The 18,496-nt window shown below is 45.1% G+C and overlaps 1 protein-coding gene across 3 annotated transcripts in view; it reads right to left on the bottom strand.

Moving 5' to 3' along the window:
* DGKG (diacylglycerol kinase gamma) overlaps positions 1-18,496 on the bottom strand; it is a 170,840-nt gene that overhangs the window by 80,949 nt on the left and 71,395 nt on the right. For all 3 annotated transcript variants that reach the window (XM_068968791.1, XM_068968868.1, XM_068968942.1), the window contains 2 exons: positions 17,064-17,224; positions 9,670-9,734 (listed from right to left, as the gene is read on the bottom strand). In XM_068968791.1, the coding sequence (XP_068824892.1) occupies positions 9,670-9,734; positions 17,064-17,224 (226 nt within the window). The remainder of the gene's footprint in view (positions 1-9,669; positions 9,735-17,063; positions 17,225-18,496) is intronic.

Here is an 18,496-nt window from a genome sequence, read left to right as displayed (position 1 = left end):
TGTACAATACTGGGAACTGTGTTAAGATAATTATATTCTTTTTATTTGATCTCCATGAAGTAGAACTCCATAACATATCAAGTAGCTATTTCATTTGCAAAGAGACTTGAATAATAACATCTTTAAAACTTTCATATTAACTGAACAAAGTCATTGGAATTTTTTTAATTGGAAGAGAATAATAAAACTCCCACTGCAGATAAACTTACTCTAATCAGTTCTTTTATATCATTTTTCTTTCATAACCTATAAGTGCTACTGGGTTAATAATGTTTTAACCCAGTGTATACCAGTGAGCTTAATTAAATTGTGTGGCAAAGTGTTGAAGGAAAATACATTAAAATGCTAATAATGTTTTTTTGGGGAAGGGGACAATATGATTTACTTTTCTACAATAAGCCTTTACTTGTATAAGGAAAAGTTGTTTAAAAAACAGTACATACAACTTTATAAGGACATATTATAATTATTTTAAAATACATATATGTATACATATATACATAATTATTTTAAAATACAAAGTAAACCTGCCGGAATGCACCAAAATAGTAATATTATGTTTTTGAGTGATGGGAATATGAGTGAGTGGTTTTTTCATACTTTAACTTTTCTGAACTTTACAAATTATTTATGATTTTGAAATAAACTATGATATCATACTATATATTATTAAATTATATAATGACATGCACTGTTATTTTATTGAAAATATTTTGTCAAGATAAATGAAGAAAAAAATGCCGTGTGTTTTTGATGACTCATTCCCTATGACCAATAGATATTTACCCTTCCTCTTAGAGAATCTCCAAATCTCAGAGTTTTAAGGGCTTTACTGAGTCATTTAACATGACTATTACCTGATGTGGGCTCTGTCTTTGTAATAATAAGAATGTTAATAATAATAGCTGGCATTGATGTGCCACACCTCTGTAGTAAGCATTTTAAATGCACTGTTTCACTAGACCTTCAAAATAATGCTATGAGGTAAGGCACTTGTGGTGGGTGGAATAATGTCCTAAAGATATCCATGTTCTAATCCCTGGACCCTGTGAATATGAATATGTTAGGTTATAGGCAATTGAGGTTGCAGCTGGAATTTAAACTGGCAGTCAGTCAGCTGACCCCGAAGGGGAAGATTATCCTGGGTTATTGGAGTCAATCCAAAGAAATCACAAGAACCCTTTTAAGTGGAAGAGGGAGGCAGAAGAGAGATTGTCAGAGGGATTCACTGTGACAAAGACTTGACTGGCCTTTGCCACCAGGGAAGCCCAGTTCGCTCAGACGGTAAAGAATCTGCCTGCAATGCAGGAGATCTGGGTTCTATCCCTGGGTCAGGAAGATCACCTGGAGAAGGAAGTGGCTACCCACCCCAATATTCTTGCCTGGAGAATTTGAAGAATTGTTGCCTGCACTTATGGGTGGCCCTAGTTGGTGGAACTGATGTCCTTATATGGGGCTCAAATCGGTTTACCCAGTCACTTTCCCCATTGATTTATCATTCAAAATAACCTAATTCCTCCTATATGAGAAGCACTTTTAAAATATTTGAGGCCAATAATCACTTTTCCCTAGGTCTTCTCTTCTTTTGGTGAAATAATCCCCTATTCGGCCCTTCCTTATAAGACATGGTTTCAGATTCCAGTATTTTTCTGACCTCTCCCTTCTGGAAAGCATCCAGACTATCAACACCCATTTGAGGACCTGGCCAGTTCCTACCTTACTCTGAATTTTTGTACTTTGATTTTCTTCCAAGAGGTTATCATGCTGACCATAACCCTTCTGAACTTCATTATATACTGTGTCTTGTGCTCTTTGATGGAAATATTTCTAGAGAGGAATCAACAAATAAGCACTGATAACTTTTGGATTATCTGGCCTACAGACTTGAAAACATAGCTGGCTTTCAAGTTTCTTTCTGGTATTATCACAAACTGATTCTACTCTTTGTTGACATGAATCATACCTTTTTTTTTTTTTTTTTTTTTAGTCTGGAAGGGGCTAGAGGGAAAGGCCTGTTAAGCTACAGCAAGGAAATGTTCTGATGAATAAGCAACTTTGTAAGGAGTCTTGAGATATCGTAGGCTGCTTGTGTGTACCAGTCTGAGAAGTTGTGCTGTCCGTTGCAACATGGACTGGGGAGCCAGGGGGAAAATGGAAATATTAAGAGTCCATATAGTTTCATCATATCATTTAGAATATTCTGAATCTTTACAGCAGAGACCTGCACACAAAGATTAATCACAGCCTCCTAAAATCTCTGACCATCCACAGCTTTAAATGATCTATGTTGCTGTTCCCTCATTTCTGCAAATAATCAAGGGCTGACTGTAAACAAACAAGGCAGCCAAAAAAACCCTGGTCTTGAGCAGTTGCGTAATGATGAAGGCCTGGTGGAAAAAACACGAACCCATATTTCATTCATTTCACTTGCTGTGTCTCTGTTGAGGTGGGGTGAAGAGGGTGGGGGATAAAACATTTTTGTGGGCTAGCATAGAAACATTCAACTAATTCAATAAGTGGGTCTGTCAGACTTGACTTGAAGACTTGAAAGTACTTGAACACAAAGCATAAGGTTTGCATTTCCTTTATAAATACCTACAGGAGTAAGAATAAAAACAGAAAATGCCATAATCAGCTTCATTTGGGAGTTTTCTGAATCCTACATGTTTGACAAAAAAATAATCATTTGATATATCGAGGGAAACAGGTGCAGACAGTTTGGCCCTCTGAATACCTAGGGCAGGTTTTCTTGGGCTCCTGAGTATTAGATAAGGAGATGCAAACCCAATTCAGGCACAGAATATAAACATTTTATTCCTGATGTATCTGCTGCTGTTGTACATTGATGCTTTGGAAAAGTCAAACATCTGGGCTGTAACACTGGGCTCCTTCACAGGGCTCCTGGCAAGAATAGCTTAGGCCAGTTTCATTTTTCTAGATGAAAAAGAATATCTTAAGTAAATGGAGATAAGATTATGTTTGTGACTGCAGACAATGCTATAAGTATTCAAGAGAGGAGGCCTCTTTCCTTCCAGAATTGCGTGACTTGAGCTCTTTGCTGGCTTCTATTCTGCCTCCCACTGAACATCTCTGGGCTCAACTAAAGTGGGAGAAGAGATGCTCAGTGGGAGAGGCAAGAGCGAGCATCAACGAAGGAAGGGGAGTCACACCTCCAGTGTCTGTCCGCCGTGGGTCACCCACCTACCCTGCAGTCGTGCACTCCATGGCCCCAGCTGGTAAGTCCAACGTTCCCATGGAGACCATGGCACCTGTCCTGTAACCACCCCCACCGCCTTTTCCCTCCCTTCTAGTTCCTCCTGTTACCATTCCTCAGCAGCTGGTGATCGCTATCTTGACCTTGCTGGTAGCCTGAACTCGGCATCTGGACTTACAATCTATGGCCTTCAGACCCCAAACCTCTGCCTCTTAGACACCCATGGAGCCAATAAAGGGACTTTTTTTCTATAGCTCCAATCTGTAGAATCCAATCCTGGTTAATTGGTGCCATCCTTCCATCCTCTGGGGCTTCCCTGGTAGCTCAGATGGTAAAGAATCCGTCTGCAATGCAGGAGACCCGGGTTTGATCCCTGGCTCCAATCCCTGGGTCAGGAAGATCCCCTAGAGAAAGGAATGGATACCTACTCCAGTGTTCTTGCCTGGAGAATTCCACCGGCAGAGGAGCCTGGCAGACTACAGTCCATGTGGTTGCAAAGAATCAGACACAACTGAGCGACTAACACTTTTGGTTTTTTTTCCTATCCCCCAAGAGAAGATTTGGACAGATTCAATATATCACAGCTGGAGTCTCCTCCAACTTTTAGCTGTCCTCTAACTTTTCAGTCCAAGGGCCATGTCAATGAGGCAAAGACTCTATAATTGCATCCCACTTGCCACTCCATCAGAAAAGCCTTTTATTATCAATGCTTTATTGTCAAGTTTAAGGCAATGCTTTCCTCATGCTTGTCATTCAATAATATTCAACAACAAATATTTACTAAGGACCTACTATGTGTCAGGCACTTATGCATTAACTCATTAAGCACTTTTAGCAATGTTGTAAGATTCAGTAGGAAGCAAAGGATTAAAGAGATTAAGTAACTTGCCCAAGGTCACATAGCTAGTAAGTGGCAGAGCCAAGTTCTGATGCCAACTTGGGCTATACCCTGCTGCCTCATTCTATAAATAACTATTAAGGGCTTAGTTATTTGTGAGATGTATTTCCAACCTCTTAAGGACTCAGGCTTCGTTAGAGCTTCTGGGGAACCCCTCATCAGCTACTCCTGGTTCCAAGAAAGTGAACATTCCTGAGCCTGTTCACGACCCAAGGGCTTTTGAGAAAGATGGTCAGCTTCTGGTAGGAATGAAGCATTGTTTTCGGTCCCTTTCAAGGACCTAACAGGAAATATCTTGCTTCAGCTTAAACCGCTGAGGGACATGTTCAAGTGGATGGCACTCAGCAGGCTTGGAATAACACATTCTTCAAGTGCTCTGAGTTTCTGACCAACAGTGAAAGAACTCCATAGCTCGACTTCTCTTCCTGGATACTCACTGACGGTGACATTGGAATTAGGTACTTATTCCAATTAGGAACCCCCCATCTGTTCCATACAAATGCAACGCTTCACAGAGAATTATTCCAGAAACTTCATGGTCTGCTGGCTCTTGAACACCTGGAAGACACGGCTGGCATCTTTGGCTCATCTGCTAGTACTAACTGCTGCCTGTGTGAGGGACTGAGGATCCTTCCTCCTCCTCCCCTGATTGGAGCCCTGTTTCCTCCACTCTTTTACCTACCTTTATTGCTAACCCCCTTTCTGTGAGCCCTGGCAAATGTGTCTTTGTATCTTAATCTACTCTCTCCTTGTTGTTGATAGAGGAGCCTTGTAGGCTACAGTCCATGGGGTTGCAAAGAGTTGGACACAACTGAGCGGCTAACACAACTTCTTGCCAGGGCCAGCTCATGAATATGAGTTCTGTATAGTCACATGGGGCCTCACATGAGAAGGGCCTTGCGCTTGGTTTAACTCTGCTGTCACTGACTTGAAATTCTTGATGATTTTTGAACAAGGGACCCACACTTCCACTTCACACTGGGCCACGCAATCATGTAGTCAGTCCTGCTCCTTGCTGTGGACGCCGACAGTGGGGGAAGAGCCCCACCACACAACATACGCACGGTGGGGTCGCCCCACCACACAACATACGCACGGTGGGGTCGCCCCACCACACAACATACGCACGGTGGGGTCGCCCCACCACACAACATACGCACGGTGGGGTCGCCCCACCACACAACATACGCACGGTGGGGTCGCCCCACCACACAACATACGCACGGTGGGGTCGCCCCACCACACAACATACGCACGGTGGGGTCGCCCCACCACACAACATACGCACGGTGGGGTCGCCCCACCACACAACATACGCACGGTGGGGTCGCCCTACCACACAACATAAGCACGGTGGGGTCACTGCAGTCCTCCTTCAGAACTCAGTGGCCTTTCCCCCACAGAGACCATTCATAAAGGCGGATCAAGCTCATAATAGCTCTACCTTCATTATCCTCAATTTCTTCATCTCTAAAATGGAGCAGCAGCACTTGCCCTTGAATGTCATTGTGAGCACTGGGTGGGATCATGTATAAAGTACCCATCAGAATGTTTGACATACAACTGGCATTTGCTAGATGCAATCCATGGAAGGTAACAGGTGCAGGAAACAAGAGATTGAACTCTGGAGTTAGAAGCTAGCTCAAATCTTATCATCCCCACTGCTTAAACAAGATGTATGATATGGGTCAGGTGACTTAGCTTCTCTCAGCCTCAGTTCCATTATCTGCAAAATGGGAATGTTAGTATTTACCTTGTAGGGCAGTTTTGGGATTCAAATATTCTAATGAATTTAAAATATCTATTTTACCACCTGGCATGTAGCAGGAGCTCGAAATATAACAGTTCTTAGTTTGGTTTCCTTTTAATATCACTTCTGTACTCTACACAATTCATTTATAAGTGATGTTGGGATACAACCATTAACAAGTGTCTTATTCAATACAACTTCCTATACACTCTATGACCTATAACATATAGCCTCCCTGTATGTGAAAATCATTTGGTAAAAAAAAATGTGAGGCCTGTATTTCCTTCTTTGTGAATTCCTTGAAGGCAGGAACCAAGTCTTATTTACCCTTTTATCCTAGAACACCTTCTAACACATATAATCCCAAGAGAATTAAATCTCTCTTTTGTTGTTCATGCCAACAATGAGATGATAAATTTCATAATATTCCTAAGTCAGCAATTAATAATTAGCCTATTAATAATTAGGAAGTAGCACACGTGCATGCTAAGTCGTTTCAGCAGTGTCTGACTCTTTGCAGCCCTATGCACTAGAGACTGCCAGGCTCCTCTGTCCATGGGATTCTTCATGCAAGAATACTAGAGTAGGTTGCCATGCCCTTCTCCAGAGGATCTTTCTGACCCAGGGATCAAACCCGCGTCTCTTACATCTCCTACTCCGGCAGGCAGGTTCTTTACCACTAGCGCCACCTGGGAAGCCCTAGGAAGTAGGAGCTCCAAATAGTCCCATCTTTGCCATTAGGCCTTCTAATCCTTGTCCATCACATCTGGCTCATCACCCAGCATCCTTGGGTCTGGTTCTCGCTTCATTAACAAAGCGATTCCACAGGGAACATAACTTAGTTTTGTGTAACCAACCACCTTCCCTGGCAGCAACCTGTGTCCAGAGGCCACTGGGGAAAGAATTTCATGGAATCCCAATAGTTGAGTCATAATTTGATACCTCTTAGGACTCAAAGAGGGCTCAGAGCTGTGACTTTAACCACTGAAGGGTAATGGGTCTCTTCAAGAACCTTCTGATAGTTAATGGACATTCTCTCCAGAAAGATATATTCAATATCTTACACACAGTTTCAAGGGGCCTGCAGAACTCCTGCAGCCCTTGTACCTAGGTTAGCAATTCTTGTTAAAATAGCCCAGAAAACTGAAGAGCAATGCAAAAGATTCAGTTTTTCTGATAAACTCTAGCCCTGACAAGTCACATTCCCTTGTTCAAAACAGAACAGAACAAAACGGTTACAACTCCCTAGATTTAACCTCAGGGTTATCCCTGAGGGCCTAGTCCTAGGTATTAACAGTAAGGGCATCCAGCCAAGCAGTGACTACTCTTTGGAAAACCTAAGTTCAGCTGAATAAAAAGAAGCTGTGTTTGATAATATCGTTTACATTTCCAAATCCCGGGTATCAAGCTTTCTTCCTATCCCTTGTGGCCCTCCCTAAATTTAGCTGCTGGTGTAATGGGGTAACCATGGCAACAACCACCTGCCTATTTAAAACCATCTCCAAAGCTAAATAAGGAAGCCTGGAAAAAATGGCTGCTCGTCTGCCTCTCCATGGACAAATTGGGCATTCCTGGACATTTTCAACAGGAGTAAGCAGGCAGGGTAGAAGCAGCATGGACTCAAGTTTTTAACAGGAAGTGTTCTGAGACCTTGTGAAATAGGGTCTACCTTGAAGCCACTATGTTTGCACTTATTAGAAGGCACATGGACTTATACGCAAATCTCCAGGATTGTCTTTCTAGATGATCGCACTACCCTTGACCTCAACCAGGTGAAGGGTGAGGTGCACACCTCACTGCAAAGGAGAGTCTTGCCGATAGAAACTGGGAAGTGGGGAGGAAAAACGTTCATTCAGACCAGTGAGATTGTTCATACTCTGCGCTGAAATGCACAGCCACAACTTTCTCCTGACAGAGGGATCTTTCTAACTATACCTGATCATGTGGATAACTGATGATTGCTTTTTATGTCATATGTTCACCTGTCTATTGATTTTTGGATAATGGAGAAATTCTTCCCGCCTTCTGCTTCCTTGCTGTCTACAGAGGCTTTGCTTCTTTCCATGAAAGGAGACCACCCAACAGACCACACCGAAGAGCTTGCTTTCCCCCAGGCAGGCTGTTTTCCACTGCTCATATGGATGTTTTTGTACATTTGGTTCCTTCTCCCTGGGTTGCCCTTCTTTTTCCTGTCAACCTGAAAAGCAATACTTAACTTGTTTTGTGTCTTGGCCCAGGCAGCTCTCTAGTTGGAAGACCCTCCACATCAAATTCCATGCCCCTGCTTTGTGGATTCATATCGCCTAAAACAAATCACTATGCACCTCTGCAATCTAGTCCTCCATCCGTGGACTGTGAGCCTCCTACACACATCTATCCAAAACACCTATACAGCAGTGCCTGGTGCTGTGTTCAAAAGATAGATTCACTGAACGAATGAATGAATGAACAGAACCCCCGCGGATTTCACAAACATTTGGCATCTTAAGAAACATGTGTGCATGAGTATGCATAATGGTATCTGTGTAAAAAGGGGACCTTAAAAGTCTGGAATGGCTGGAAGAGGAGGAGTATTTTTTAAAAAGTGATTTTTTTTTTGTGTGTGTGTATATATTAGAGGGGAAAAGTTCACAAGAAAAGCATCAATTGATTTGTAAGTTTGTGACTATTGTAGGAATAGGAGTTGAAAATATACATATTAATAGTATTTTGTGAGTTGACTTGGTGTGTTTAAGAGAGAAAATACATTCTAATAAGGTTAGCCCAGCTACTATTAGATCCCACAGATCACTCTTCCTGAAGTCGAAGTGGCTTCATTATGTTCAGTTTCTGATCCCTAAAAAGATTTCCGTAATCTTGGTTAAACTCCCAGGCAAGGGGTCAGGGGAAAGAAGAGGAATGAAAATGATGGAGCTCTGAGGAAGCGTATGGCTTTAAATGAAGGTGTGTGGGTAACACTGGACTTCTGCTTGGTGGGCTAAATAAAGTTCCTTAGACTCAATCTGAGCCCAAATCAATACCCACTCTCCTCCCTACTTGCTTGAGGGTCCAACCATAAGAAAAGAGAAAGGATGCAAATTAACCACCAAGAAGAGAAGAAGAAGGGAGAAAGGTAATTGAACCATCCCAGGGGTAGTTCTATGGACCCGCCTGCAGAATGGTATAACTCTGCAAATGATCTGGTTTCCTTTTTTCTATTCCATTTTTGGACCAAGCTTTCGGCCTTCACAAGGTGCGCGCGGGCTGAGGCTGGGCTCTGGTGGGCTCCCGGCCTCAGCAGGGCCGCTCTCTGCTGCCCTCTGCTGGCAGGGGAGAGGGAAGCGCCGCCATCTCGGCCCCTCAGCCAAGGCCAGAGCTGCCACCCGCTCCCCTTTGTGAGGAAGGGAAGCCGAGGCCTCTGCCCTCTGCCTGCTCCCCCCCCCCCCCCGGGGAATCGAGGGGCTCAGGATGGGGGCGCTGTAGGTTTTGAGAAGGCGACCGTACCCCAGAGGGGGAATCCAAGTTAGCCAAGCTCAGACCCCTACGCCCCAAGGCGGGAACACCACACCCTCCCTCCTGGCCCCAGGCCCTCCCACTGCAACATCACCCCCCGGCAGGGGTCGGGCTGCCAGATCATGGTGGGTTTCTGACATTGTTTTCTTCTTGGAAATGGAAGCCCTCCTTCCGGCAACGTGGCAGGAAAGCCCTGGGCCGCGGAGCTGAGAACATTTTGGAGGTGGAGGCCTGGGGCCCGCGGCCGCGTGGGTGGGGCAGGCAGGCAGGCACGCAGGCGGTGCAGTCCCGGCTACCCCCGCAGGGCCCTCTTACCTGCTGTTGAATTTTTCAGGGTGTTTCTCTCTCATCACGTGGAACCTGTGTGCAATGGAAGCATCCTGAAAGGGAAAGGGACAGAAAGCAGATTCCTGGTTAGTGGTCCTGACCCTGTGCAATGTGGAAGGAAGGGAAGGGACACACACTTTCATTGAACTTCCCAGACGTCAGGGGGAGACCAGGGAGGCCCCCTGCAGAGGCTGGACACCAGGTCCAAGGTTAGGGGCGAGGGCCCTCATGCCTTTAGAGCTGATGCCAGAGGACTCCTCCTAATGTTCACTCTCTACCCTTTCCAGCTCGGGGTGAGTTAAGGGGATGATGCTGCCCTTTGGGGGAGAGGGAGTGTGTCTGAGTCTGTGAGCAGTGAGAATGCAGAAGCCCACATGGGGCTGAATGTGTTTGGAAATGCCTCACCCTATTCACTCTTTAAAGAAATACTTTGTATTCTGGAATATTTTAAGACTCATAAGTAGTTGCAAAAATAGTACAGAGAGTGCCTGTGGCCCTTTCACCCAGCTCCCCCCAATGATAACATCTTATGTAACTATACATGGTCGAAACCAGAAAACTGATGTTGGTAGAGGCTGTTATATATTAACTCTTAGTCATCCATATCAGTAGACAGAATTGGTAGCACTGGATAACAGGCTTAGCAGATAATATATTTAATATATTGGATAACAGGCTTAGCAGATAATTAAAAATATATTTAAACTTCTGGCATTTGCCTCGTGATTACTCCATGGAAACGACTCTCCCCAAGGTCAGTAAGAGTCTCATTGCCACATGCTATGGATACTTTGCTATCCTACTGTTAGCACATTCCTTTGCTCTACTTTGGCCACCTGCTCCTCAGTTAGGGTGGCTCTCATGTCACCATGCTTCCGGGCTCGCCATGCTCAGAGCAGAACCTCTCAGCCTTGAATCCATTCTGCAGCCTGCATTCCCTGCCATGGGCTATATCCAGGTGTCTTAGCTGTTACTAGCATGTAGCTGCTGCTGTCTCTACAATGTATCACTGGAGAACCAACCCTGAACTTCAGACCTAAAACTGAACTCATCTTTCCTCCTCAGATTTGGTCCTCTGCTCTTGTTACTGGTCTTTTCCAGCAGAAGAATGTGTAAAAGCCTCTTCACTGCTCAGGCCTCCTGCCAGCATGTCAGCTGCAGGTGGCGGGTTTTAGAAATAAACAGGCTAATTGAGCTGGGGGCAGGAGGGGTTGGGGTGGGGGTGGGTTGGTGACAGAACAAGGAAGCTGATTCAGATTTATGCAGGGAAGAGATACAGAAACTCATTTACTGGAATGTGTAACTAAAAGAAATCTTGAAGTCCATACAGTGAGTTTTTAGCTATATCAATTTCATTTCTTGATATGGAAATTCTACAAATTTTCGGGAAAAAAATGTTAAACATCAGAAGGTATAGTTCAATGAAGCAACTTTTTTTTTTTGAGCATGTGCTGTGAGTGGTGAGTAAAGAATACGGGCTAAGGGTGGGGATAGAAAATCCAGAAGCAAGATAGGGGCCAAAGGGGAACTTTCGTAATATTTTTACTTGGCAGAAGAGTAAACCCAGTGAGCAGCCCCCTGTTGAAAGGCAGACAGGGCAAGTCAAGGATATGGGTTTATTTTATGGTTGGCTAACACTCTGCTGAAACAATGTCTTGGGAATTTAACATTTAAACTCCAGTTACTGATTCATTATTTATTTAAGATACATCAGGAGTTGAAATTGAAGCACCCCTGTGGACAATGGGAGGAGAGGGGCAACATCAGAGGAGGGTGGTGGGGGGCTGGTCTCTGTCCTCTTGGTGGATCCAGCCTGCACAGCTTCTCCAGGCAGGAGCGTTTCCTGCCCTCAGAGTGCGCCCACCTCCCTCCTAAGCAAGTTTTGTGAGCTTGCTGAATAAGATTCATGTGACATCTGTCAAATGCTTCTCTAGAATTCAAGAAACATTCCGTCTACTTGTGTTCCTTTGAAGCACTGATTTTCTTCTGTCAGGAGGAAAAAAAAACCCAGAAGAAGAAAAAGAAAGAAAAGAAAAAAGCAATCACATGTTGCCTGGCACGATTTGTACTTCACTCTCCTCCACCCCCAATGCTGCTGTGACTGGCTCCTGGCTTTTTAATACCCTAGGATATGTGCATAGGTCCCTGCCCTCTGTGTCATTCCCATTATCCTTGGTTTTTTTTATAACTAGGTTTTGCAAAGTTTCTTTTTACAAAGACCAGGCTTTGCAATATTACTAGCTAAGCATGTGGTTCTGAATTTGACAGTGTGACCCCGTGATAAATACACAAAGTGGTAAGAGGGAGTTGAGTAGGTCCACTGTTGTTCAGGTTTGGAAAGGCAATGCTGGTAAAGACTAACCGTGTTTCTCTACCTGGGGATTAAGAAGAGACGCAAGATTCATCTCTACCATCTGCTGGGCTTCTCTGTGCCAGGCATTAAGCTGGCTGTACTTACATTCAGAGGTGAGTTCATTTAAATTTTAGAAACCAGTGCTATAGTGGTTCCAAACCTTCCCTGTAACACTCGCAGCAAAATGAGTCTTCCATTTGGAAGGCTGGGGTGGAGGTGGGATTGCACACTCATGGATATGCCGCACACTCATTTCTGATGGCCTCATTCTCTGGGGTTCTTTCTATGAAGTGTGGGGTGAAAAGGAGATAAAAAGCAGCGTGGACATATGTCTACTCTTTCCTGAACTAAAACTCCCAAGTGCAGAGTTGGACAAAAGAATTTTGTGCCCCTTCCACATATAAGTGGTAATCATTTGGACTCTGAGCTATTTGGATGTCTAGGCCAGTCCTGTCCAATAGAAATAAAAGAATTTTTGTAACCACATTAAAAAACTGAAAAGGAACAAATGGAGTTAATTTTAATAATATATTCCAATGAATATTATTGCTACAATATTAGTTAATATAAAAATTGAGATATTGAAATTTCTTTCATACTACATTTTTGAAATTTGGTGTGCATTTTACATCTCTCAACTTAGAGTAGCCCCATGTCAAGTATACAATAGCCACATGTGGCTAATGGCTACCATATTGGACAATGTAGGTCTAAGTCACTTTGGCAACTTATGGAGATTAAGAAAAACAGAAAGGAGACAATAAAACAGATTATTTGGTATTTGGATTGTTCTGAAGAATTATGGCTGATTGGGGAAGGACAAAGAGTGTAGACCCCTTGTCCAAGACACCTCTCAGTTAGTCCCATTGTTCCTGTAACTTCTTGATTCTCATAGGTGACAGATAAGAACCTGTGGCTGAAGGAATTGAAAAGTTTGCAGGGAAATGATGACTTTCTGATAAATTCCTTAATGGGTTTGCCATTGCGGAAACTTAGCGGGTGAAGTCTAGTCAGTACAGAATATGAGGTGAAAAATGGTGCGTGAGTTAGTGTGATGGGCTGTAGCCCGTCCTTGGCCCCTGGGTTCCCCTCGCATCAGAAATAGATTTCATTGACTCAAGGGATTAGCTGTTCACCCATCCTGTTAAGGCTCAGTGAAAGCAGAGCCTTTTCGGTGTTCAGAATTACACATACCCCAGGAATGATTTTTCAGTTCCAAACTTCCTGTCATTGATACCTGGCCATCCTGACATGTCTGCAAATCCAAAAATAAAGAGCAGGGATGAAGAGGCCAGAGAAGTCAGAGGAAGTAGTGTCCTGAATGCCTGGGTTGAAAAATCTCCTGCCAATGGATGTTATCAGATGGAGGGAGTGAGAAGGTCAAGGGTCTTAGCTCTTCACTGGCGGGGAGCTGGGGAGTCTGTGGTGGATGGGAATGTAGAGGCAACGAGGCCCACATCCCTCTCTACATAGGCCAGGGGACTCTGCCCTCGCTACCCCTCCATCTATGAGTGGGCTCTGTTGGCACCAACGGGAGTGTGTGAACTCATCAGAGTGAATTCCTTACTGCCCAGGGACAGCTCAGCAGGGGTCATTGTCACCACCCTTATAAATGCAGAGCTGCGGACATTTGTTATCAGTAAGATATTCCAGGTCCTTCAAAAGGGGCGAAGACTTTGCAGTACTCTCTTTGCCAAAGGAGTCTGACTCTAATCGTCTTAAGGAAGTAAAGCCGGGGGGTTGGTTTACATACTGTTTCTCCTCTTACAGAGTTTGGGAAGTCAAATAGGGAGCAAGAGCTTCTGCAAATGTCAGCCCCAGATTCTCTTAGGGTTACATGTTGGCTACTTGTTTTCTCAAGAATTTCCCTTTCCAGCTTTTAAAGAGTGAGCACACAAACCCTGCAAGCATTTTATTGAGAGAAGGCTAAGGTTACACCAGTGAGAGAAAAACAAGCCTGCTTCTTCTCTGATTTGCAATAAAATATTAAACATGGACAAGCTAAAGGTATATGCAAAAAAACCATGAGGAAGATTTTAAGTTCTTCTTCACTTGAAAGATGAGCGGATTGGATTTCTGTAGGTCAGCCCGGGTAGATAAATATCTTGACCGCTGAGGGAAATGGAGAATCTATCCCTATGCTTTTCCTTAGGGGGCGGTTAGTTTGTATTTGTCCTTGTTTCCCTCCCTCCTGCCCATCCCCCCACTCACTTCCTTCTTATTTGTAAGAATATATTAAAAGCACGCTCAGTCTTGGCTCGTGGGATTGGGGCTTGGTTATCTAGCTGAGGGAAGGTTGTCTCTTCCTTTTTGGCGTGATTGTCCATTTGGTCAGCAGTACTAAGTGAATGTCATTTTTTTGCATATGGCGCTTTGTAGAGATGGACAGGGAGGCCTTGGGAATACTGTTGTTTCTGGCAGCCAGAGCTGGGCGTGAGAAGAGAAGACTTGGGGTTGAGGACTCTGCAGGCAGCCAAGGACGTAACCTGCCCTCTAGAAGCTCCCAGGCAGATCACCCAGTCGTGCGGATTGGCTTTCACTTCTGGCCTGTGGCCCACAGCTGCTGGTTTCCCCTCCTTTCTGTCTTTCCTCTCCTTTATCTACTTCAGATCTGGTTTCTGTTCCTGTGAAGAACCACTTCCTCTGACCATCCTTCTCGGTTCTAACGGGTTGTCTTCACTCACTGAGGACTTGATCGGGACCGTCTGCATTAAAATTATCTCAGGGGCTTATTAAAGGTGCACATTTCTAGACTTGCCCAGACCAACTGATTCAGAATATGAATGAGGATCTGTCCTGTGGGTGGAATCTGCATTTCTGACCAAGGGTACAGGTAGGGTATGGGTGAGCCATCACACTGTAAATTCTGAGGATGCCCCTCTGATGCTGCTGCATTTGGCAGCATGGAGATGACGGCCTGTGCAGGATCTGCCTGGCTCAGGGTCCACAGCAAGGTGGGCTATGGACACTAGGGATTCCCGGCTTGGGCAGGTCACTATCTGTCTAAGCTACAGTTCCTTCTTGCAAAATGCAAAAGGGGAAAGGCTATACCCTCCAAAAGGGACACAGTGCCTGGTATGCATTAGGTGCTCGCTACATGTCAGCAAGTTATTCTCTGGTTACTACAGAAAAAACGACATGTGTTTCAGTCATACTGTAATGGAGGGAAGCTGCATGCTCCAGAATCCCCCTGGCCTCCAACACCAGACTTGTCAGCCAAGTCTCATTTGCAGGAGCTGAAGGCTGCATGTTCCCCTCGTATGAAGTGGCGCCTGAGCAGGTGGCTCCAAAGGAGGAGCTTTTGAGTCAAAAAGAGGAAGGAGGGGTCTCTTCTGTCTACGACACAGGAGGATGAGCTGGTAGGTCCTAGGCAAAGGTATCTCCCCCTTCTGAGGAGGGTGCAGGGGAGCTGAGGAGATCAACCAGATCAGCGCAGCTGAGACCCCGAATATTCTCACCAGCACCTCTGTCCTTTCAGAGCCCATTCACGGGTTGAGCAATGGCTCTCTCTTTTGTTTTAGTTAACAGAAAAGGAGTTGGGGACTGGGAGTCAGAGAATGAAAGCAAATCCCTTACTCTGATCCTCTATTTCCTCACTCACCAAACGGAGGGAATACTGCCCTCCACTGTAACCATAAGAAGCAAGAAAATGCCTGTAAATATGGAAAGTTTTAAACCCTATAACTATAAGGGATCATTATTCTTCCTTTCTGCTTCCATGGCTCTCCTTTTAGTTTTCTTATTAAGAAAACAAAAACCCCCTGTCCTTAACCCTGTTCTTCCCTCAGACTACCTATCATTTCTCCTTTTCTCTCCTTTTTTAAAAACCACCACCATTTGCAAAAGAGGCATAGGTGGTGATTGAGAGGGTCACAGTCTTGGTCTGGAGAGATTCATGTGCATTTGAAACTGGGCAGCCAAGTTCCCAAGACAGCAGAGAAAAGGGCCTGGTTTCAGAGTGAGGCACAGTGTGTGTGCCCCAGTTCCAACACTTCCACGTTCCGTGTCCCTAAATCTCCTCTGTAACATGCAGCTGGTGGGGATGATAATACCTGCAGGATTGCTGTGAGGACTAGAATAAAGTCTAGCACAGTGGGGAACACCCAGCAGGTGCGCAATAAATGCTCATGTCTATGTTTCACCTTCCTCCCAACCCCCAGATCTATTTATGGAAAAGACTGACACCTTTTCCCCCTCAGTCATGTCTCCAACAATTTGGGAAGCAATGTCCAACCTATGCACTTTGGACCAGAAGCTGAGTTCAGCAAAACAAACTAACTTAGCTGTGCTACATGTGATGGGAGCTGGGGGAGAAAGAGGAATGTGCTGCTGTCCTTATAGTGTGTGTGTTTGTATGTACGTGTGTATGTACATGTATATGTATGTATTTATGCGTACGTGTGTGCGTTGCAAGGGGGCTAAGTCGGGCACATGGAAACAAACCCTTTAGTCTAAGGCAGAGGTGACCACAGAGGAACTTAGGGGTAACACAGAGCTCAGCCTAAGGGGTCAGTGAGGAGGAGATGCCCCAGAGGCTTAGGTACACTTGGAGTGTGGGGAGTGGGGTTGGGAGGAGGAGAAAAGACAGGAGAGAATTCTGAGAACTAATCCAGGGAGCCAGCTTAAGACCACAACGTTTTCCCTGGAGCATCAGCATTTCCATCCCTGGAAGCTCACCTGAGAATCTCCACCTGACCTCATCCTTTGTTATTTTTTGGTGTTGCTTTTCCTTAACTATTTCAAATTATCCAAAGAGTAATAGGTCTTTTGAAAAATGTGCTGTTTTTTTTCCTGTGTTAGGTAAAATGATAGGGGCAGGAACTTCCTGCATAAACAAGGACAGGACTGGGTGCAGTAAGGATGTCCACATCCAGGCTGGATGTGAGGATGCCTGGACCCAAGTTGAGGCAGGGGGAAGTTGGGACAAACAAAGAGCAGGGACCCAGAGTGGACCGTGAAAGACTAGAAACCTTCCTGCCCACCGGGGCACTTCTCTTCCATGCAGAAAAGCCATTCCTGGCCAACTCACCACACCGACGGAGAAATAGTTGTTCACGATGTTGTATGGGACCTGGTCTCCATTCTCCACCTCCTCTCTGGGGATGACTTCCAGATGCCAGCGGTCCAGCATCACCAAGGGGCTCTGCTCGATGTCCTTCAGGATTTTTGTCAGGCTGCCCCCTTCATAACCTGCAGAGTGCAGCCCTGCATTTGCCCCCAGAGCAGAAAGGCTTGGTTGCTGCGCATGCAGCTGTGGGGTGGGGCACCCCTGGGACACTCCCAGTGTGTCCAGGCCAGAGTCACTCAGGTTCCCTGGGCCACAGGGAAGGAGAGGACAGTCTGGAGTAATTAGACAGAAGCCGGGGCAATCTGGAAGCCAGAATAGCAGGGGTAGGGCCGGGTGCTGGCCAAAGATGGGTAGGCCTGTGTAGCCGAAGCGAGCCCTGGGGAATCAGTGCGCTGGATGGTTGGGAAGCTGCACATGGGAGAACTAAGGATCTGTTCCAGGACTGTGTCATGATGTGGAAGACCAGTGCTGTAGGCAGGATTTTAGGATGGTCCCCACATTTCTTGCCCTTGAGGGATTATATACCCAGCAAACCCCAGGACCTGTGGATAAGATGGGCTAGTCAGTTGTGATTTGGTATATTATATGGCGCAGCTGACCTTAAGAAAGCAAAATTATCCTAAGTGGATCTGACCTAATCAGGTGAGTCTTTAGAAAGACTGGGCTCTTCCTTAAGAAATAGGTCCGAAGCTTGAGAGGGATTGGAACTGAGGGAGTGTTTCTTTTGCCAGCTTTGAAGATGGAGCGATCCATCACACAAGGAACGAGGAAGGCCTCTAGGATATGAGAGTGAATCCCAGCTGACCACCAGCAAAGAGACAGAGACCTCAGATCTACAAAGAATGGAATTCAGCCAACAACCTGAAAGAGTTTTAGAAGGAAATTCTTCCTTTAGAGTCTTCGGAGAGGAGCACAGCCTGTTCAGTGCCCTGATTCTATCTGCTGAGGCCTAGTCACATTGTTCTAGAATTTTTTTTTTCTTAAAGTATTTATTTGGGTGCACTGGGTCTTAATTGCAGTACATGGGATCTTGTTCCCTGACCAGGGATTGATACCAAGCCCTCCACATTAGGAGTGCAGAGTCTTAGCCACTGGACCACCAGGGAAGTCGCTGTTCTGGGACCTCTGACCTATAGAGGATACAAGGATATTTTAAGCCTCTATGTTTATAATTATTAGCTGTTACATAGTTTGTGGTTGTTTAGTGGCTAAGTCATGTCTGATGCTTTGCAACCCCATGGACTGTAGCCCTCCAGGCTCTGCTGTCCATGGGATTTCCCAAGCAAGAATACTGGAGTGGATTGCCATTTCCTTCTGGGATGGACTCCTGGGATCTGCCCCACCCAGAAGTCGAACCCTCCTCTCTGTGTCTCCTGCGTTGGCATGCAGATTCC

Source organism: Capricornis sumatraensis, chromosome 1, assembly GCF_032405125.1.
Source record: "Capricornis sumatraensis isolate serow.1 chromosome 1, serow.2, whole genome shotgun sequence".
Classification (NCBI taxonomy): domain Eukaryota; kingdom Metazoa; phylum Chordata; class Mammalia; order Artiodactyla; family Bovidae; genus Capricornis; species Capricornis sumatraensis.
The sequence above is the reverse complement of the archived record's forward strand: the minus strand, read 5'-3'. Positions and strand labels throughout refer to the sequence as shown.